Source organism: Carassius carassius, chromosome 31 (genome assembly GCF_963082965.1).
Source record: "Carassius carassius chromosome 31, fCarCar2.1, whole genome shotgun sequence".
Lineage (NCBI taxonomy): Eukaryota > Metazoa > Chordata > Actinopteri > Cypriniformes > Cyprinidae > Carassius > Carassius carassius.
In genome coordinates this window covers 1,623,371-1,646,040 of record NC_081785.1, presented here as the reverse complement: position 1 = coordinate 1,646,040, position 22,670 = coordinate 1,623,371, and the positions used below count along the sequence as shown (strand labels likewise).

The following is a 22,670-nucleotide window of genomic DNA, read 5'->3' as shown; positions in this document are numbered from 1 at the left end:
AGTCAGTGACACGCGTGGGGTGTGTCCAAAACACTCACGTCAGGTCTTCAGCTCTCTCTCTTTCAGTTTGGATTCGTTTGAATTAAACAATCACCGGACGAGAGACAGTGAGAGTGAGAGAAAGCTGCACTGAACATCAGCTCATGCTCAGGTCTGTGACACATTTACATTTTCTTATTTCAGAAAGAGATTCGGACCATTTCAAAACCATGAAGACACAGTGTAACATTAAAAAGGAAGTTCAGTAGATGCTGATGTGTTGCAAATATCATTATGTTTCCATTTTTCGCTTGACTTTATTTTAATTGTTGTGTGGGCAAAAAGAGACAAAAATATGAGGCATGTCTGATCAAGTGATGATTGTTTGTATGGATTTTGTGGGATGATCGTTGTTATCATGATTTATGAATATTCAGCTGATGCATTAAAAATATGGTAACAATATTTTGCCATTTGACTACCGTTTTAGTAGTTTAATAGTAAAGCAATGCTCAGGATTAAAACAGTGCATTTCATTTAAAAAGAAACTTTCAGTAACACTTCTATTTGAGGTACTGTACACAACAGTTTATGTCATGGCAAAGCCTGAATGCTTAACACTTTTGCAATTTCCAACACTTCAACATCTCTGAATCTAAAACCACATGACAGGAAACCAAAGTTGAGGTAGAAGGTTTTGATGAGTTTAGGAGACTTAAAGTTAAGATAGTTGATAATATAAAAATCAAACATTTTCTAGTAGAAGTCTCTCAGTGGAGCTTAACCAAGCAACATTTCACTTCCTATTTTCTTTGGTATAGTAAAAAAAACTATTGCTTGTGCTTGACAACATTTTTGTGAATTTCATCAATATTTTAGCCTGTCAGGTTGTCTGTCCTGTGACTCAGAGATCATATGGTAACGCAGGAATAAACTGGTTCACTCATCAGAGATGGAGCATGAACAGGTAGGATGTTGCATTAGTCTCTCGTGTTCTGACATGTTGAAATCTAATGTGTTTGGTCATGAACATCATGTGCTTTTACTACTGCGCTTTGTAATAGAATTTAAATTTAACAGAATGCTATTTTAGAATAAAACTAAATTTAAGCTGTCCTCAAATATGTTATGCTCAAAATATAATTCTAATAATTTTTTAATAATTATAAAATGTTTTAATGGTCACCAGGCTATAATAATAATAATAATAATTGGATGCATATTGTTATTATTATTATCTTCAATTTATTTACTTCATAACTTTTATTTGTTTTAAGCTTTTTTTGAATCAAACTTGCTGTCAGAGTAGTTCTAGGATTTATACAGTTCTAATAATTATTAATTTAATATAATTATAATTTGAAATGGTCATCACATAATAATAATAGTAGTTATAATATAAGTAATAATAGTCTTCAATAAAACTACATTTAAGCTGTTTTTAAGACAGTTAAGCCTAGTGTCAGATTCTTGGATTTATATAATTTTAATTATTATTAAATATTAATTATTTTATGTTAGCTTCTGATGAGCATTAAAATTTCCTTTAGTTTTTAATCATAACATTTCTTTTTTTTTATGTTCCCAGATTCTGTTCTTTGACTGTGATTATCATATATCAGGACATGAAGCTTAGAATAAAAGGATTCATCTCTTAAAATCACAATTTGTCATGTTCTCATAGTTAATGTATTGAGTCACTTGTTAATTTCCTTTGGCTCCTGCCTGAACTTGAATGGATTATTTCTCCTCCGTCTCATCACACAGCTGATAGTCAGTTGAGGAGATCCATCTCATGACAGCCTATGTAGAGATGTCAGGTGACACCAGTATGTTGTCATGGAAACCGCCTCCCCCCGGTCCACCGCAGGTGTCTGCCGAGAATCAATGCAGGGGGACGGTGAAAATCCTCAAAGTGTGCTTCATAAGCAACAGCGCCAACCTGGGCAAGAACTTCAAACTGGTCAAATGTGAAAGTTCCTGGAATATCAGGGTGAGAAGATTAACATGCATTTTTACACTTCGATCATGAATGCAATATGACACTCATGTTATCATGCCCATCAGAATAGCTTCCTGTTTTTATAACAAAGGATCATGCTGAGCATTGCGATTTTTTGCATGATTATTTTTCATTTACTTCCTGATGAACGTTAAATAAAATCTAAAATGTAAAAAAATTTATTTCATTAGTATGACATTCCTTTTAATGAAAAAAAAAATGGCAAAAAAGCTCTAAATATATAGGCTTAAACATATATTTTCGTCTTTCTTTCTTTTTGGGGGGTGAAATAAATCCACAAATGTTTAAATGTTTGATATCTGAATGATGTTTTCATTGTCCAGAGAATTACTCAGTCCATCTTGGACAGCGGGCGACTCGGTCCTAACATCAAGTTCTCAGAATGCTACGGTCTGCTGCTCAAACACCTCAAATCAGACGAGGTTCACTGGCTGCACCCGAACCTCACCGTAGCAGAGGTGGAGCAGAAATATGAACAGCAGCACGTCGAGGCTGAGTGGAGGTGTGTGTGTGTGTGTGTGTGTGTCTCATATGGCAAAAAAGATAGATAGATAGATAGATAGATAGATAGATAGATAGATAGATAGATAGATAGATAGATAGATAGATAGATAGATAGATAGATAGATAGATAGATAGATTGAATTAAATTAAACTAAATTAAAATTAAATGCATGCATTTAGCAGACCGCTTTTATCCAAAGCAACTTACAGTGCATTCAGGCTATCAATTTTTACATATCATGTGTTCATGATAGATAGATTTTAAACTATATTTGCAGAAATATATTTTCGTTATGTTTATATTTCATTATATTTTCTATTTTTGGCCATTTCTTATTATATTTTCAATCTAAATTTATTTACACTACCTTTCAAAAGTTTGGACTCTGTAAGCTTTTTAAAAGAAGTCTTTTCTGCTCACCGGGGCTGTTTTTATTGGATCAAAAATCTGGTAAAAACAGTAAAATTGGGAAATGTTGTTACAATTTAAAATAACTCTATTTGAATATATTTTAAAATGTAATGTATTCCTGTGACGCAAAGCTGAATCTTCAGCATCATTCCTCCAGTCTTCAGTGTCACATGATCCTTCAGATATCACTCTAAGATGCTGATTTGCTGTTTAAGAAACATTTATTGTTCTTATCAGTGTTAAAAACAGTTGTGCTGCTTCATATAGTTAGAAACTGGATTCTAAGTTTAATAATACATTTTGCATTTACCCAAAATTTATTTTAACACTGGTAATGCATTTTCTTGCCACTTCAAGTACATTTTGTAATATATTTAGGCTTAAATAAAATATATTTAGGTAAAAATAAAATAATTTACCAAAAATGAAAATTCTGTTATCATTTACTTACACTCAAGTTTTTGCAAACCTGTATGAATTACTTTCTTTTGTTGAGCTCAAAAGATGATATTAGCAAAACCCATATGACAAAATATATCTTCTGGGCAAACTATATCTCAGATATTATATTTTCAAAATGAAAACGTTTGGTAAATAAACAGTTGATAGCCATAGTATGAAACCATCATTGGTTACCAAACAGTTTCATTTTGAAAACATCATATTTGAGATATAGTTTGCCTAGAATAAATATTATATATATATATATATATATATATGGAAGTCAGTTTTTGTATATGTTCCTAATCCTGTTTTTGTTCTGCCGTCATGATCAGATATGACTTGAGGATCCGTTACATTCCTCCTTATTTCTTGGAGAAGTTAAAGGATGACAAAACTACAATGCTCTACTTCTACCAGCAGGTCAGTACCTGTCACATGGGGAGTGTTTCTTCACAGTTACCACTCCATATCCTGAGAAGGCACGCAGAATAGTGAAGGAAACATGAGTCACAGGACTTATGAGTGTTTGATGTAGCGCTGAAGTGATGGTGGTTTGCACATCTAAAAAGGTGAATGAAGGTGTGTCATTGCTGCTGTTATGCAGGTTCGAAGTGACTACATGCAGCACAGCGCGAGGAGAGTTAGTGACGGGATGGCGCTGCAGCTGGGATGTCTGGAGATCAGGTGTGTTTATACAGATGAAAATTCATAATAATGATAATAATAACATTTATTTACTGATATAGGCCATACAAGATGTAGATGAGTTTGTTTATTCATCAGATTTGGAGAAATGTAGCATTATATGACTTGCTCACCAATGGGACCTCTGCACTCTGCAGTGAATGGGTGCCGTCAGAATGAGAGTCCAAACAGCTGATAGAAACATGATAGAAACATGATAGAAACACACGATGTTAACTGCTGGACTGGAGTGGTATGGATTACTTGTGGATTATTGTGGTGTTTTTATCAGCTGTTTGGACTCTCATTCTGACGGCACCCATTCACTGCAGCGCATCCATTGGTGAGCAAGTGATATAATGCTACATTTCTCCAAATCTGATGAAGAAACAAACTCATCTACATCTTTGATGACATGAGAATGAGTACATGTTCAGCAAATATTTATTTTTGGGTGTACTGTTCCTTTAAAGGGGAAACCTACTTTATAATGACAATAAAAGATGATAAAATAGGTTGTACACATAAAATGCATAACAAAAGATGTCAATTTAAACCAAGTAATCATAAAAGACAACATAACATGTATGTACATAATACACAGAATGCTTCAAAAATTATTATAATTTTTTCTATTCTAACAGGAGGTTTTATAAAGACATGAATGCCAATGGCTTGGAGAAAAAATCTAACTTTGAGCTGCTGGAGTAAGTAGTTTGTATTATGCTTTAGATAGTTTTACCCAAGATTATGCACAACGCATTGATGGCATTTCTGCTCCTTTCAGGAAAGAAGTTGGTCTGGATTTGTTCTTTCCTCAAGAATTAATCGACAGTATGAAGGTGAAAACATTTTCTTGACTTCTATGAGAATAAGGCAGCAAATACATGCTAAAAGCATTTGTGATTTATGATTAATAATAGTGAAATCAAGGTGTAAAGAGTACCTGAAAACCATTCTTTGATATAAAAGTACAGATACCTTCCAGTGAAAAAGACTCCATTAAAAGTAACCGTTTACAAAACAACTTGAGTAAAAGTCTTAGAGTATCTGAATTGAACAGTACTTAAGAATTTTACTCACACTGAATGTTGTCTCAGAGATACATTATTCTTCAACATCCAAGAGAAATGCAAGTGAAAAACAAGAAACAGTTGAGTTGTGAGGACAGCAATCATGTTTATTGTCTAAAATCAAAATAAAGTATCCCAAAATTCCAAGAAATCAGTGTCAATTCAATCATCTCTTAAACATCTACAGACACTCAAGTCCTCATCTCATATACGTAAAACACCTGCGATTCACAACTACCTGCTAATGCACTCGCATTCACATAAAGAAAACTACAAATAGCCAAAAAGATACTAAAGTACAGTTACTAATTGCATTTACTCAAATACTTTACACCACTGGATGAAATATTGTTCATATGTGTCTGGTGTGAAACAGCCGAAGCAGCTGAGGAAATTGATCCAGCAAACGTTCCTGCAGTTTGCTTTGCTGAAGGAGGAGCAGTGCATCATCAAGTTCTTTGAGACATTATCTGTCTTTTCCAGTTTTGATGAAGAGGTTTTTCCGTGTGAGCTGGTGGTAAGTTGCCCATATTGGTATTTTTTTTATTTGTTATGTTAAAGGAATAGTTCACCCAGAAATTAAAACTTGCTGAAAATGTACTTACACTCAGGTCATCTAAGATGTAGATGAGTTTGTTTATTCACTTGCTCACCAGTGGATCCTTTCCACTGAATGGGTGCCGTCAGAATGAGAGTCCAAACAGCTGATAAAAACAACACAATAATCCACAGCACTCCAGTCCATTAGTTAATGTCTTGTGAAGCCAAAAGCTGCGTGTTTGTAAAAAAAAAAAAAAATTATTATAATCCATAAAACTGCTTTCTCCAGTGAAGAAGTCATCTCACCTGGATCTGGAGAGAAATATGCACATTTCAAGCACCATTTACTGTGCAAGTCAAAATGATGGATTTCTTTCTTACAAACATGCAGCTTTTTGCTTTAAAAGACATTAACTGGGGGACTGGAGCGTGTGGACTACTTGTGGATTATTGTGATGTTTTTATCAGCTGTATGGACTCTTACTCTGATGGCACCCATGCATTTTCTATTATGAGTGAACTATTCCCTCTGAAGTAGTGTGAGAACTAGTTGTGAGTGGATGGTTAAATTCAGTGGCCCCAGAATGTCTTTAGACACCGTGGGTATGTATACAAATGTGTGATAACAGTTTTGAAGCAAATCTCATTAGCAATTAAATCCTGCAAAAACTTCACTTTTGCAATGACTTTGAAGTCAGTTCAGTACTTTTCTTCTTCATTTTCATTACTATGTCTGTTTATTTTCCATTATCTAAAACGTAACAAACGTCTTTTATAAAGTGTTTTATTTGAAATTTGTGCATGTATTATCTTTCTGCGGCATAGATAGTATGTTGCTTTGCTATTTTGTTATCTAGTGCATGGCATTGATATGAATGTGGTTTAAGTGTATACTACAGATATTCACCTAGCAACAGATGTTTTGTAAAATCTGCAGTTGTTGCACAGTGTAACTGAGTAACCGTTCTTCTGTAGCAAGGATGGAGTGTATCTGTTGATATGGTCATTGGGCCCAAAGGTATTCGCCAACGTACAGACAAAAGCTCTGTGGTAAGATGAACATCCCCTCTCGTATGTTTCTCCCACCACTTGACCTGTTCACTGGAAACGCAGCACTCACATTAAAGCGACAATAACCACTTTTATTTGTCAGTTAACCACAATGGAAAATGTTTTTCATCTACCAACGTAGTTGTTGGTGACAAATAGAGTGCTTCAAACACACATTTATCAGACGTTTTTGTAATAATATCTGTTTTTGATCATGCGTCAGTCTTATTTTAGTGTCATTGAGATTGAATACTTATACTATTGAGATACATTATATTTTTTATTAATGTTTTAAATAAGCTTGTATTTTTATATCTTCTATTTTTATTTTTATTTAAGTTTTAGGTTTTTTTTGTTTGTGTGTGTGTGTGTGTGTGTGTTTTTTATGCAAACATGTATTTTTCTTTGATATGTCCTTATTAGCCAGTCTCTCTAGCCACATTTGCACAAATTCGAAGTATTAAATGCATGCCTCAGAATGACGGAAAGACGCTGCTACATATAGATATAGAAGGAGCTAAACAGGTAAATGCATCTACACATATCTTCTTGAAATGAATGCTTGACTACTGTATGAAAATAGTTTACCTTTTCTTATGAAGAGTTTAATTATGCATATTAAAAGATCTGATCTCTTTCTTGTCATTTTCAGCCTTTGTCCATCAGCACAGCCTCTGTGGCCATCGCCGAGAACATGATGGATTTAATTGATGGCTACTATCGTTTGGAGCATGGAAATGAGGCGACTTTAATAGTACGGCCCAAAGGTTTGTGGATTTCATTATTTTGTATTACCAGGTCATGTAACCAACATCATCATGCATCTAAAATTAGTATTCTCTAATAAAAACAATTCAAGCAGTTCCTCTGCCTAAACTATTTCTGACCTGCATAATAAGTGCATTACCCTTAACAGTCTAGAAACACAAAAAGTAGTGTGCACTGTGTTTGCCACCTTAACACTACCAATTATGTTTACCAGACAGAGAAGCTAGAAACTCTCTACCTCCTTTACCTAACAGGTGAGCTGGTTTTTTGCTTTTTCTGTACTTTGTTCTTTTATACAAAGTATGTACTTGTGTATATATACAAATTTATTCTGTTTTATATATTAAAACTCATACACTGCCTATCAGAAGTTGTGTAATGATTCAAAAATGTTTTTTGTTTTAAAGAAGACTTTATGCTCACCAAATTTGCATTTATTTGATAATTTTTTTTGTATTGTTAAATGTTATTACAGTGTAAGATAATTGTTTTCTAATTTAACATATATTCAAATGAATTTATTCATGTGATGCAACACTGAATTTAATGTATAGAATTAATAAATATTAATGCTGTCAAATTATTAATCACGATTAATCGCATCCAAAATAGATGTTTTTGTTTACATAATGTATGTATGTGTACTGTTTATATTTTGTAACGGGGCTGACGAATCGTGCTGATCCATGTGTGAGCTCTTATTAAACAGAGACATGATCATAACAGCATGGGTCAAACACTGGAAAACAGGTATATAGAGGGCAAGACACAAGAATAATCCTAGGGCAAATGTGGGTCTTTGATGAGCGAACAAAATCCAGAGGGTTAGACAAGAGGGGTAATCCACTAACCAGAGCAAACAGGTCAAAACACAAGAAAGATGGCAGGGCCAGGAAAAGACTATACTATGAAAACTATAAACTGAAACAAGACTAAGAAAACTATACACTGAAACGAGACTATGATAACTATAAACTGAAACAAGGCTATGAAAACTATACACTTAAACAAGACTATGATAACTATAAACTGAAACAAGGCTATGAAAACTATAAACTGAAACAAGACTATGAAAGCTATAAACTGAAAAAAGACTATGAAAAACTATAAACTGAAACTAAACTATGAAAACAAACATGGAATGGCTTGATATTGCAGCAATCGCTAGGAGAGGGATATATGCAGAACAATACTCGGCAGTGTGTGAGAAAAAGTCCAACACTTATAAAGTGTGTCTGATGATGTTCTGTGTGTGTGTCAGTGTTGCCAGATTGTAAATGTCCAAGTATCGTACCAGAAGTTCAAAATTATCTTATTTGGAAGAAAATTATCGTACACGAGTCAAAAGAGTTATCTATTCTAAACCAACTACATTTTAACACGGCCTGCAAATTACCAATAAGCGATAAGCCGTATGGTTGGATGGAAACAGTACAACAAAATACTATCCCATTATTTTCAGTGACTGTCTGCGTCGCGGCGCATATTAAAACATATTAAAATGATTTTAACATTTGCTTTGTCGTGTCCAGTGTAGGCGGAATTTAGCTGTTGCAGTGTGGCGCAGTTAACCCATAACTACACATCTGAGCCGCTTTCATTGGAAGACTGCGTGTTGCCAGATGTTGAAGGATTTCTTGCTGTCATGGACCGCAACATAGTGCTCGTTGGCTTTAAAGTAGGGCACCCACCCTCCCTGAGGTGCACACGAACGCATTTAGAGTGTCTGTAATGAGCCGATTTCGTGTATGAGTAAAGAAGCCCTATGGCTGCAACTGTCATCATTTAACTTTCCATAAAATTCTGAAATTATCGTACATTACGGGATTTTTTTCATTATTGATTGTACATCGTACAGAGGTAAAGATTATCGTACAAATACGATAATTATCCTACGTCTGGCAACACTGGTGTGTGTGATTGGTGGCAGCTGTGTTTGATAGTTATCAGGTGAATGTGATTGGTGCAATGGAGCATGGGAAATGTAGTCCAGCGTGTACTGTGTAGTGTGAGAGTCTGTGTTGTGGATGATGACCTCTGGTGGTGAATAAATGGAAGTTCAGTGACCAGATCATGACATATTTATTATGTATTTATAAATACACACACATACAATATATATTTAAAAAAAATATTTACATGTATATACTAAGGGTGGCATGGTTCGCTGAAAAAAACCCCGAACCGTTCGGTTCTCCACACACGGTTCGGCATGCGCAGGGACCGCAGTTCAACTTAAATCTGACATAGCATCTGTAATATGGTTTGCTATAAATAGCACGTAAAACAAACAGGGTTCAGCTAATATATGTTTCTGTTGATGCATGCACATTCTGGATTCCCAGACATTACAACAACAGCGATGAGAGCAAAAAACAAAACAAAAAATCACTCACTGCTCCAGATTAAAAGCTTTTATAACTTTAATGAAGAATAATATTTAATTTATACAGTCCAATATGCAATGCTGTTTTACATTTGATTACTTTATTCAATTTCTGTAACTAAAAACTTATGCTAGACCTACCTACCTAACAAAAAATAACTATTTTTTATTTTTTATTAGAAAGTATAGTTTTTCTATAAACATAGCACATACCGAACTGTACCAAAACCGTGACTCTAAAACCGTTGAACAAACCGAACCATGAAAAAGTTGAACTGTGCCACCCAAAGTATATACATTCAATATTTATATTTTAAATTACATAAAAATATATTTAATATATACAACATAATTTTCTTAAATATATACATGATTGTGTTTGTATTTATATATACATAATAAATATGCACAGTATACACACATATATTGTATAAACGAAAACTTTTATTTTGGATGCGATTAACTGCAAATCATTTGACAGCACTAATAAATAAATTATATGAGTATAACTTACTAAATTGATAATTATTTGATTTATATTTGATTATTGAAATGGTTCTGTCTTACTGACCCTTTCTAATCTTATATTGCAAAGCAGTATGCAAAACACCAGATCTGAAAGGGGAAGCAAAAGTACGTAAAGCAAAATATATATTGCGTTTAGTATATATAATATACACCATTTAATAAAAGATAGATTATTCGATATATAATTTTTATCTTTTCATTATATTAATTGTTCACAGGTTCAGATATTTATGCAGAGATACCAGAGGAACCACCAGTTCAAAGTAAGAACCAAATAATATTTAAAAAGGATAGATTAATTGTAATTTCTTTATTTATTAGACATTTTGACCTCAATTCCTTGTTTTCCAGCATGTAAATTCAGCATCTCACGGAACGATATTGTCCTCGGCCGGATTCTGGGTGAAGGTTTTTTTGGTGAGGTGCATGATGGGATTTATAAAAGCAAGGTTAGTGCATATGTCACACACCTACAGTTCCAAATATTCAGCGAAACGGATCACAAGGATTTAGAAGAAATCACTGGAAACATATTCAAGTTAAGCTTTTAGGACAGAAAGCTTATGAATCTCATGTCTTTATCCAGAAGGGCGAGCGAGTGAATGTGGCTGTAAAGACATGCAAGGACTGCTCAGCTGATGTGAAGGAGAAGTTCATGAGTGAAGCTAGTAAGTAGATTCATCTTCCCACTGTATAATCAGATAAATGCCTGAATAGAATGATAAAAGTCATTGTTTTCATGCAGTGATCATGAAGAATCTGGACCATCCGCACATCGTGAGGCTCATTGGAATTATTGAAGAGGATCCGGTTTGGATTGTCATGGAGCTTTACCAGTATGGAGAGGTGCGATTTATTATTATTATTTTTTAAGATGTAGATGAGTTTGTTTTCTTCATGAGAACAGATTTGTAGAAACATGAAAAATGATTTTTTTCTTGCTCACCAGTGGATGCTCTGAAGTGAATGGGTGCCGTCAGATCATCACAATAATCCACATCATTCCATTGTTGTGAAGCCAAAAGCTGCATGTTAATGCATTTGAACTTTAAACCTTCACTTCTGACCAAACTAGAGTATATAATCCATAATATCGCTTCTTTCAGTGAAAAGGTCCATCTCCTGTTGTCCCCTCACATCAAAATCCACCAAAATATTTGTTTTGAACAGTGTTTGATCCATGCATATTTCTCTACTGATTCAGATGAGATCACTTTATCTCTGGAGAAAGCAGGGTTATGGATTGATGACTCATTTTAGACAGAAGCAACAGTTTGAAATTAAAAAATATATAAATGATGGATTTGTTTCTTACAAACATGCAGCTTTTGGCTTCACCAGATGTTAATTGATGAACTGGAGTGGTGTGGATTACTTGTGGATTATTGTGATGTTTTTATCAGCTGTTTTGGCTCTCATTCTGACGGCACCCATTCACTGCAAAGGATCGATTGGTCAGCAAGTGATGCGATGCTACATTTCTCCAAATCTGTTCCTATGAGGAAACAAACTCATCTACATCTTAATTTTTTGGGTGAACTATTCCTTTAACAATCATGTTTGCCTATGTCACAACAAGGATTAAATCTGACTCATATTACTCAGACTTTATTATCATCCTGGTTTCTCTGTGTTTCTTCAGCTAGGAATTTACCTGATGGAGAACAAGCACAAATTAAGCACTCTCATGAAGATCCTGTACTGTCTTCAGATCAGTAAAGCTCTTGCTTACCTAGAGGGTGTTAACATGGTACACAGGTACATCTTCTGACCAGATTCAGTGTGTCTTTGCTTAAATAGTTCATACAGTTATTGTGAATCATTACCTATATGGTTTAAAAATTTGGGCATTTGGTGTCGCTTGGTTATGGCTTTAAAGTGTGAAGAAACTTTAAGGCTGCTTATAAACATCTCTTCCTCTTGACTTTTCCCTTTACTAACTTTGTTAGCTAGAATAAACTTTTTACTGCTCACTTTGCTTGTTACGTCTAATGGTTCTTCAGTTATTGGCAGTCTTGTTCCTGTAGAGAAATTTATTTTTCTAAACAATAATCTAAATTATAGAGCCTTATACTCAAGTTTTACGCGTTCACTAACAATGTGTAATACAGCTGTACATAATGATAGAAGAATTCTGTTGTCTGTCATGAGTATGCCAACTACATCGCAAATTATATGTTGATTAATAGCATTTTAAATATTTTTGGATTAAAGCGAGTGATGCCTTTTTCTTTTGCAAATTTCATAGCTAAACTTTTAGGAATACTAAATGCATATCATTTTCACTTTTTAATGAGTGATATTTAGCTTTATCATTTTTTTTAGTCACTCCAGTCTTCAGTGTCACATGATCCTTCAGAAACCATTCGAATATGATGATTTGCTGCTCAAGAAATATTTATTATTATTATCAATGCTGAAAACGGTTGAGCTGCTTCACATTTTTGTGGAGACCAAACTCTTTTTTTTCAATGGAATAGCATTTCTTTGAAAAATAAATATTTTATCACATTAAAATATCTTTACTGTCACTTTTACTCAGTTGAATGTATCTTTGCTGGATAAAATGATTAATATAGTATTGACCCCAAAATATGCACACGCCATTCTGTATATTAAATTTAGGACACACAACTCCCACATGCATTTAAAACTAAACCACATCTCCTCGTGGATAATCATGTGTATCTCACACGTGTTGCTGAACAGAACCAATTTTGTTGGTGCATGTGATCAAGTTATTCAGTTCAATGTTTTTCCATCAGGGACATTGCTGTGAGAAACGTGCTGGTCGCCAAACCAGACTGTGTGAAGCTGGGAGACTTCGGCTTGTCCCGATACATAGAAGAGGAGGAGTATTACAAAGGCAAGACTAAGGCTGACTAGTCTGTTTAAACTTATCATGCAGTTTGAGTCTAATATTTCACTCGTTTCTCATGCCTAATGCTGTCAAATGACCTGTTTGTTTTCTCTCTGAAGCCTCTGTGAGTCGATTACCTATCAAATGGATGGCGCCGGAGTCCATCAACTTCAGACGCTTTACCTCGGCGAGTGATGTCTGGATGTTCGGTTAGTGACTTTGAAGCATGACGTGGTGAGATTAATGCGTTTAAACATGCATGATGTGTTATGTCACTTCTACAGAGCGTAATGCTGTCTTTTCAAAGCTGAATCACTGTTTTGACCACATTAGGCAAAAGATCAATTCAATCGTGAGGATTTTTCAAGCTGTCATCATAGTGTGAATTCCTATCTCTTGTTATCAGTCTAGTTGATTCAGTGCCGATTCCTGTGAAGAACCATATCTTTCACAATGCCTTGCATCTTGAAGTTTTGCAATGACCGTCCAAAGCAGTTCAGAAGACTCATTTCTGGTTCCTGATTCTTGGTGGTTTCCTGTGCTTCTGTTTTCAGCTGTGTGCATGTGGGAGATCATGAGTGGAGGTCAGCAGCCGTTCTTCTGGCTGGAGAACAAGGATGTGATAAACCAGCTGGAGCAGGGCGTCCGTCTGCCCAAACCTGAGCAGTGCCCCCCGACCCTCTACTCCCTCATGACCCGCTGCTGGGCCTACAGCCCCCGCGAGAGACCCAGCTTTGCAGAGCTTGTGTGCAAGCTGAAGTACGTTACCTGAAGTATCAGTTTGAACACTTAAAGCAGTCATATGCATGCATTTCAGAGCTAAAAAACAGAGTGCTAAACCCAAACCAAAATAGAGCATTTATTAAAACTAAGCAATTAAAGCTTCTTCTGTATTTACACAAATTACCCACATGTACACATCAGCGGTGCCTATTGGCTCATCAGGAACTCATCATTAAAAAACTAATTATGATACTGTAAGTAGGGGGAAAAAATATTATTACGAAATGATAAATTTAAAATAATTATAAAATAAAAAATATAAAAGCAAAACAAATGTAAATTCTACTAAAAAAAATATATATATATATACTGTATTCAAAAGAAATTAAATTAAATATAAATAAAAAAAATTATAAAGAATATAAACATGGAAATAATAATAATACAAACTGACTGCCTGACTAAAAAAATCTAAATGTAAAATTAATATAAATAAATATTACAAAAGTAAAAAAGTTTTAACAAATTAAAACCGTTATATTAAAACATGTAAAAAGGAATAAAAGTATATGTAAAATATAGTAATATGGTATATTATATAGAAATAAAATAAACTGTAAAAAAAAAATTATTAATTAAATGTAAAAAATAAAAAAGAAAAGAAAATGATAATAAAATAATTATTAAAATAATAAAAAATGTAAATTATATGAAAATGTAAATAAGCATGCATAATAATAATAATAATTAACAGACTAACACTGTTAGTGGACATTGTGGGAAAAATTTATATTTAAAAATAAATTAAAATATAAATGATAAAAATAAGAATTATTGTAAAAATAAAATAAAAATTTGAAATTTATACAAACAAATATTAAAAAAATCTATAATAATCAAAAATACTAAACTTCTATATAAAAAAAATTGAATAAATATAACAATAAAAAGGTAGATGATAATAAACATTAAACAAATCATAAAAACAATAAAATCTGTTTCTGTTTGCTCCCCACAGTGATGTTCATAATATGGAGAAGGAAGTGGAGTCGGAGGAGCAAAGAGGCAGATCTCGCTCTAGAAGTATAACTCCGTTTACTGATGCTCCACCGAAGGTGTCTGTCTTTTCACTCTCTTTTTCTTGTACTGCTATTCTCGTACTATTTATCATTCTTGCTCTTTCTGTTCATCTTTATTCTTCTTTTGTAAAAAGCCGTCAAGAATGATACAATCAGGTTTCAGCACTCTGAATCCACGTCTACATCTCCAGGTATTTTTTCCTCCTATTAAGTCTGTAATTGTTTTAATTGCATAAAATGCAGCCTCTTTGTAGTGATAATATGATCTCAAACCTTTCTCATCAAATTCTCCCAAGATTAGACAATCTGAGCTGTGTGTCCACTTTCATCTCATAGCCTTATTTATGTCTATTTCTGATTCACCAAAGAATATTAAGAGAAACTTGATGACAAAGTTGATGGTTAAATGAAACTTCAGTTATGTCTCCTGTGCAATGAAAGAAAAAGCTATATATTTTACTCAGTTGGTGATGAATTTAAAATTGATAGACCATCACTATACACTATGAAGCAGGTTCATGTTGGTCAGGTCTATCTAGGTCAAGTCACACCATTTCCAGCAGCTGTGGTTTCGGCCTGCTTTTCTGCATTTGCGCTCAGAACCACCATGTTGTGCATATCATTGTGTGAATATGTGTTAGCATGTGGTTTAGTTGTGCTTCTCTGTTTGTGTTCTTGCTTGTACGCCCAACTTTCCAGCTGCCTGAGTCTCTTCGCTTTAGTTCGTCAGTCCTCGTGTCCGGCTGCACGCTGACCCTGCCGCCGTCCCCTCGCCGTGGCAGTATGGGGGTAAGAGCGCCACCTGCCTGCAGTACTGCGAACAAACATGCTCCTCTGTGTTTAAAGGAGTCGTTCACCCAAACATTTACATTTGCTCACAGTTGACTCACCCTCATTTACATTTTGGATGCTTTGAGGGTGTTTCTTCATCAAATTTGAAGAAATGTAGCATTGCATCACTTGCTCACCAGTGGATCCTCTGCAGTGAATGGGTGCCGTCAGAATGAGAGCTGATAAAAACATCACAATAATCCACAAGTGATCCACACCACTCCAGTCCGACACTTAACAACTTGTGAAGTGAAAGATGCATGTTTGTAAGAACCAAATCCACCATTAAGGCATTTATCCTTAAACCATCACTTTTGTTCAAAATTTGAGTGCATACTCCAAAATAACGCTTCCTCCAGTAAAAAAAAAAAAGTCCATCTCCTGTTGTTTCTCACATCCAAATCCAAATCCATATTTTTTTTAGAGCTGTTTTGACAAAACAATGTCAGAAACTACCCAATGAGATGGCTTGATGAGCAGTTTTCTTTCCTGTGTTGATGTTTTTATTATTTTAAGTATCAAAGTGCCATTTGTTAACATCACAGCAACCTGACAAAACAGCTCTCGACAGCTTGTGCCATAGACCAAAAAAAAAAAAAAAACTTTTCGCAATGAATCAATGTCAGCCACTTACTTTGCAACCTTTTTATGGCTGAGAAAGAAAATTATTAATATACATGAAGCGTGATTTGCTTCCTGCTATAATTAAGGATATTCTTATTCACTACATATGCATTTCTTTTTATGCATTCCAAGGTATATCAGTTACATTCCCTGGGAATCGAACCCATGACCTTGATGTTGCTGGTGCTTTGAGCTACAGGTTATTGACAAAATTTGGTGTAGTGCAAAACAGTGGCATTTTAGTATTATGGGTGGGTTAGTGTAATGTTGTACGTCTAAGCTTCAGTGCATTTATCTCTTCTTTTACAACATTTAAAAGAAGACCATTGGTGTTGAATTTAAGCAGAGGTGTCAAGTTATTGAACTAAACTGACTTTCTGGAAATGATGTCATAAATGTGTGTATATTAAAATCATCAACAGGGAAGTTCCTCTTGTGACGTTCAATCAAAGATTTAGACAAAAGCAATGTAAAGGACATAAATCTTGTTCTAAATGTTTTAAATTGTTATCAAATTATATTTGTGGTGTATTTGTGCGTCAAATGTTGCAATAATATTGTTAAAGTGCTATTTTGATCCAATCTTTGTCATCCCACTTTAGAAAAGGAGGTTTCAAAAGTGGGACAGTATGCTTTGACTAATATGGGACAGTCAATATACTGCTATTCAATTGATAAAATGTGCATTAAATGCCATGCATGTATTTTTTTATGAAATGTTAATGCAGGATTTTTTGTTTTAGTAATTTTGTTATTCTTATTAAATATTTCCATTAAGCTGTAATTTATATTCATCTTAGTCATTTTACTACTTGTAAAATGCATCGATAACAATACAAGCTTTTGGCCCGGTTTATTTTTTAAAGACTGTCAGGCGTAAATGCATATATTTTAAGTACTACCAGCATATTTATGGTCGTAATGATGACAAACATGAAATAAAAAACTTGCAAAACTCCTGTTTAATTCATGAGGTCATATTATTTTCTGCCATGAAATATTCTTGTGTGTGTTTGTGAAGGACCGAGGTTTCCCGGAGCCCAACAGTAAGGAGGACGCTCAGCGGCTGTGGGAAATGGAGAGGCAGTGTGTGCAGGACACTTTAAGGAGACAGAAACAGGAAATGCTGGAGGACAATAAGTGGCTGGAGAAAGAAGAGAAGCTTCTGGTTAGTCATCAGTAGCGTGCGTCTCTCGTCAGAGCTGTTTAGCAATCATCTCCAGGAACATTACTATGAGTTTAGAGAAACTATTCAAATGTGTTTGCTCAGCAGAGTGGAGCTTAAAAAGACGAAGATTAAAGTTATTATCAAGTACAAGTTTATCTTATTTACAGTACAGGCTTCTGTTATTCAGAAGAAGACAATATTAGCCTTTCTAATCTTTCATCAAAAAGTAAAGACTTGCTCTTCCCCTAAGGATCTCTGTTTTAAATGATCTTGTTTCTCTTTACATTATGAAACTAAACTGGGTTTCATCTTTCATGTTGACTTCAGACTCATCTTCATGTTGCTCTGGTTCTCTTTCAGGATCCATTTGCCAATGACGACACGAAGGCTAAAGTGGTAAAATACTCCTATATATGAAATATTAAATAATATAATTTTTATATGTTTGTCCCATCGTGACTTTTGTCTTCCCACTGTTATGCACTATTATTAAACAACATTAACATCCTTTTCTTTATTTTAGATGTCAAAAAATGAGACAAGCCAAGGTCAGTTCACTTTAAAAAGGAATATTTCGCCCAAAAGCAGTTACTTACCTACAGTACATCATTAAAACCTGTATGCTGTTATTTGTAGCTTTTCTGAAGTAATACAATTTTTAAATAATTTGTTATTGTTTCTATTTTATTTTTGATTCACATTATTAATTTGTATTAATATATATCTTTTTTATAATAATGATTTTATAAGATATTATGTTTTTATTTTTATTTATTCAGTTGTAGTATTTCATATTAAACTTAATTTATTCAGTTAATTCCCAATTTAACATTTTCATTTAAGTTTTTCATCTTATTTATTTTATTTCAGTTATGAAGTTATTTCAGTCATTTGTAGTTAATAATAACAACACTGGCGCTGATGCACTTACTTCTGAACTATTCTTTTACTCTTTCTTATTTCAGTCAGTAGCGATCTTGATGATCACATCCATATTCTATTCTCTGCTGTGTTTTGACTTTGTGTTTTGCTGTGTTTTTCTCAGCTTCTTCCCATACTGCTCCTCCGGAGAAGCCCCCGCGGCTGTCTGCTCAGGTAATTGCAGTTTTAATGTGGTTAGGGACGGGCTGAATGCCAGCAGAGACTTCTGATCTCTTTTTGAAGCCGCTCAGTAAAGGAGTCAGCCATCCTTTGGATGTTTCCAGACGAGCAGATGGAGGTTTTACTGGGAGCTCTGTGACTAAAACCTGATGAGCTTTGAGTCTTGTGAGCTCACCTTCATAATGGCTCAGTAGAACGAGGATGAGCAAGGGTTGTTTCTGAGATTCCCTCATCACCAATCTTCAGTCTCTGTGAAGCTGAAATGAAACAGTCTCCCATCTCCGAGCTGCTGCATGCAGTGGCACCAAATGAGAGTAAAAATGGCTTAAATAAAATAGAGAGACTGCTTTTTGACTGACTTTTCAACATACATAGTTCAGAGTTATTACAGTAAAAAAAAGTTTTACTTATAATTTACTTATAAATATAAACATTAACCGAAATAAAGCCAAATACTAAAATGTAACCTTATTTTATTTCAGCCAGTTGCCAAGGCAAAAGTTCTAATTTTCATTTATGTTCTAAAACAACCCAAAATAAAAACAAAACGACAATAAAATGAATATAAAATATTTTTATTAATTAAATAAGACCCCACATAACCTATGAAGAATATTTTATTCCATGTCTGTTATCATTAAGGCTATTAAAATGCTAATAATACTCCTAAAAGTTGAAATTGTCTTCAAATAATTGGAATTATTTCTACATTTACAGCTTATGAAAAGGAGAATGGGACAAAAATGTATCTTATTCAAAATGTTAAAATATTTTTTTTCCAAATAAAATGTCAATATTAGATGAAAAACTTCATCTAAAAGAAAAAGAAAATGAGAAATGTTCTCTTGGCAACTAACTGAAATAACTTGAAACTAAAATGCTACAATTACTAAAACGAATACAAATTTAAGCTTAATAAAAATATTTAATAACAATAACATACAAAATGACTAAAGCTTTAACTAAATTTAAAATGAAAACTGAAAATATTAAAGTAAACTGCTTAAGCTATGAAATCTGATTTCAGACCACTTTTTTACATAACAATGCAAGAAAGATTATTATTTCATCTGATAAAATCCATGCATGAACATGAATTGCAATGGTTTACTGCATGCATTAACACAGACTTGTTCTGGCCATCATAGCCAGCGCCCACAGCAGAACTGGACCGCACGGATGACATGGTTTATCATAACGTGATGGAGATGGTGAAGGTCGTGGTGCAGCTGAAGAACGACGTCAACATGTTACCAGCCTCAGAGTACATCACTGTGGTGAAGGTAGGGAGACTTTGAAGCAGTTGGTAATTCTTAATGTTTGGAGGGGAGTTTCTGTGTTCGATGAGGTCATTATTGTCTCATCTGGCAGTCGGTGGGACTGACGTTGCGCAGTCTGATCCACAGTGTGGATGACATCCTCCCGACTCTACACGAGTCCATCAGAACCGAGGTAAAGCATTTCAAAAACTCTGTTTTGAGCTAGAAATGATCAAATCACCATAAAAAGGTAATTTCAACTTTTTGTCTCACAATTCTGATATAAACTCTGAACTAGAACATAACTAGTCAGAATTGTTAGATACTCACAAACTGTGAGATGTTAATGAAACAATGCATGGTAAATTTTATGAGATTTGAATATGCTTTCGCAAAAAAAAAAAAACTAGTTTGTTTCCAAAAATAGAAAAGGGTAAATTGTGAGTTTTTATCTTACAATTTTGCCTATTTCATCTATTCCCTGGCAGAAACAAGATTAACTTATTTCTCACAGTTGTGAGTTAACATCTCGTAATTCTGACATCTTTCTCAGAATTTCAATTAAAAAAAAATCTAATTATAAACAAGATATAAACGCGCAGTTCTAAGAAATACAATCTAATTTTCTTGCGTATTTTGAACTATATATTATGGAAGCTTATTTTCAAAAATTAAAAAGATAATTGCAACTTTTTATCTCACAATTCTGATTTCTTTTGCTCGCGATTCTGATAATTTCTATAAACTAAATTTACAAGATATAAAATCAGAATAGAAATGTTAGATAAAAAGTCTCACTTTACCTTTTCTATTCTCACAAGTTGTGAGGTTAATGATAAATGTTCATTGGAAAATTATTATTTTAAGTTGCAGTTGTAAGAAAACAGTTCTATTTTTCTTGCAGTTTACCTTTTTTTGTGTGTGTGGCAGAAACAGGCTTGACTTTTTCTCGCAATTGTGAGTTAACATGCTATAATTCTGACAACTGTAAGATAAAAAAAGAATTGTGAAATATTAATTCATAACTGCAAGAAAAAAATCAGAAGTTTGACGTAAAAAGTCACAATTAACTTTTCAAATTTTAAAGCTTGAGTTTTGTTCTCACAGTTATGAGTTAACCTCATAATTCTGCTATTTCTTTTAGTCAGGGTTGCGAATAGAAAGTTATTTAAAATAGAAAGATTTAAACACAATCCTGAGAAAACATTTTTTTCAGAATTGTGAGATATTATTCCAAGTCTTGTCATTCTGAGTTTATATCGTACAAATCTGATTTTTTTTAGTTTAAATACTTAAACTCATAATTACAAGACAAACTCAGAATTGCGAGGAATTGTTAGATCATTAGTTAACATTTCATAATTCTCAGACAAAATGTCAGAATTGCGAGATAAAAAGTTCCAATTACTTATTTATCTATTTATTTATTTATTCATGTCCCATGGCAGAAACAAGCTTTAATGACATTTCTGTACATTAGAAAGTATAAAGTGTTGTTCTGGCTGCTCTCTGGTCGTCAGATTGAAGGAACTCAGAAGTTGCTGAATAAGGATCTGGCCGAGCTGATCAGTAAGATGCGTCTGGCTCAGCAGAACGCTGTCACGTCTCTGAAGGACGAGTGTAAGAAACAGATGCTGGCGGCCGCTCACACACTGGCCATGGACTCCAAAAACCTGCTGGACGCTGTGGACCAGGCCCGAGTACGAGCTAACGTGGCCAAACCCACCACACCCTAGATCTGATCCCTGATTGGACGTCAGACAGGCGGTTTCATCCAATGAGAAGGCTGGGGGATGAAATCAGTTGTAAATGACCTTCCTTTATTTATGCTTCCGAATGGTAATGAAAGCAGTGCTTTCGATGGTGAATGTTGTCAGATGGATTTTCACAAATGTCTGCTTGTAATTGTTTTCAAAAAGTTAAAGATGTCTGATCTCAGGAAAGTTTGCGGGAGGAAATAAATACAGACTTCTGAAGTTTTATCATGTCAGAGCATTTTTATTTAATTCTTTAAACGTTACAAGAATGTTGTATAGAAAATAAATGCAACATCAATATAATTTGTATTTCTATACAGTACGATTACTGTATTCAGTATGATACTGATTAAGAATCAGGAAAATACTTTGAATCACTTTGTGTTTTCAGTAAATTATCAGTCTTGAACATTAAAAATTCTGCTAAAATTTATCGAGTTCACCATTTGAGCAACCATGTCTAATTAATTTGGATTACTAAATAAAATTAGCAATATAATTTATTATATGAACTCACAATTCAGAGGAAAAAAAATCATAATTGCAAGATATAAACTTGTCAACAAAAACTTGTCAGACAAAAAGCTGCCATTACCTTATTATTATTATTATTGTTTATTTTTTTAATTTATAAACTTTTTTTTATATAACTTATTTCTGTATCACAATCCTGAGTATAAATCTTGCAATTCTGACTTTTTTCTCAAAATTGTGATTCCGTGAATTGTAAGTTCTTTTCAGCATCTCTATAAATTAGGAATTAAATATATATTTAAAATAAACAAAATATATTGGAAATTCTATTTATTTTGAATATAATCTTTTTGACCTTTTGACCAATGAAATTCCTTTTCCGATCAATTTGAATTACTTGATA

The 22,670-nt window shown here is 33.8% G+C and overlaps 1 protein-coding gene across 5 annotated transcripts; it reads left to right on the top strand.

Annotated features, from left to right (window-relative positions):
* LOC132111290 (protein-tyrosine kinase 2-beta-like) lies at positions 1-22,016 on the top strand. 5 transcript variants are annotated; one of them, XM_059518454.1, is made up of 32 exons: positions 1-151; positions 859-946; positions 1,747-1,972; positions 2,326-2,504; positions 3,695-3,782; positions 3,967-4,046; positions 4,691-4,753; positions 4,834-4,888; positions 5,496-5,636; positions 6,635-6,709; positions 7,133-7,234; positions 7,362-7,476; positions 7,692-7,731; positions 10,459-10,496; positions 10,610-10,654; positions 10,743-10,840; positions 10,981-11,059; positions 11,137-11,237; positions 12,034-12,149; positions 13,157-13,257; positions 13,371-13,460; positions 13,806-14,010; positions 14,993-15,089; positions 15,188-15,244; positions 15,753-15,842; positions 17,530-17,676; positions 18,037-18,072; positions 18,200-18,224; positions 18,722-18,771; positions 19,926-20,060; positions 20,149-20,229; positions 21,557-22,016. In XM_059518454.1, the coding sequence occupies exons 3-32, from the start codon at positions 1,775-1,777 to the stop codon at positions 21,770-21,772; spliced, it is 2,943 nt and encodes a 980-aa protein (XP_059374437.1). In that variant the 5' UTR covers positions 1-151; positions 859-946; positions 1,747-1,774; the 3' UTR covers positions 21,773-22,016. The 5 variants fall into 5 exon arrangements, with proteins under 5 accessions (XP_059374437.1, XP_059374434.1, XP_059374435.1 ...); XM_059518451.1 differs by having other exon boundaries at positions 10,978-11,059; XM_059518452.1 differs by having other exon boundaries at positions 2-151; positions 10,462-10,496; positions 10,978-11,059.
* Positions 22,017-22,670: the final 654 nt, after the last annotated feature.

Coding starts and splice junctions, on each gene's coding strand:
- LOC132111290 (XM_059518451.1), top strand. CDS start 1,775: ATGACAGCCTATGTAGAGATGTCAGGTGACACCAGTATGTTGTCATGG. Junction 4,889..5,495: donor AATTAATCGACAGTATGAAG/GTGAAAACATTT, acceptor GGTGTGAAACAG/CCGAAGCAGCTGAGGAAATT. Junction 6,710..7,132: donor GTACAGACAAAAGCTCTGTG/GTAAGATGAACA, acceptor TGTCCTTATTAG/CCAGTCTCTCTAGCCACATT.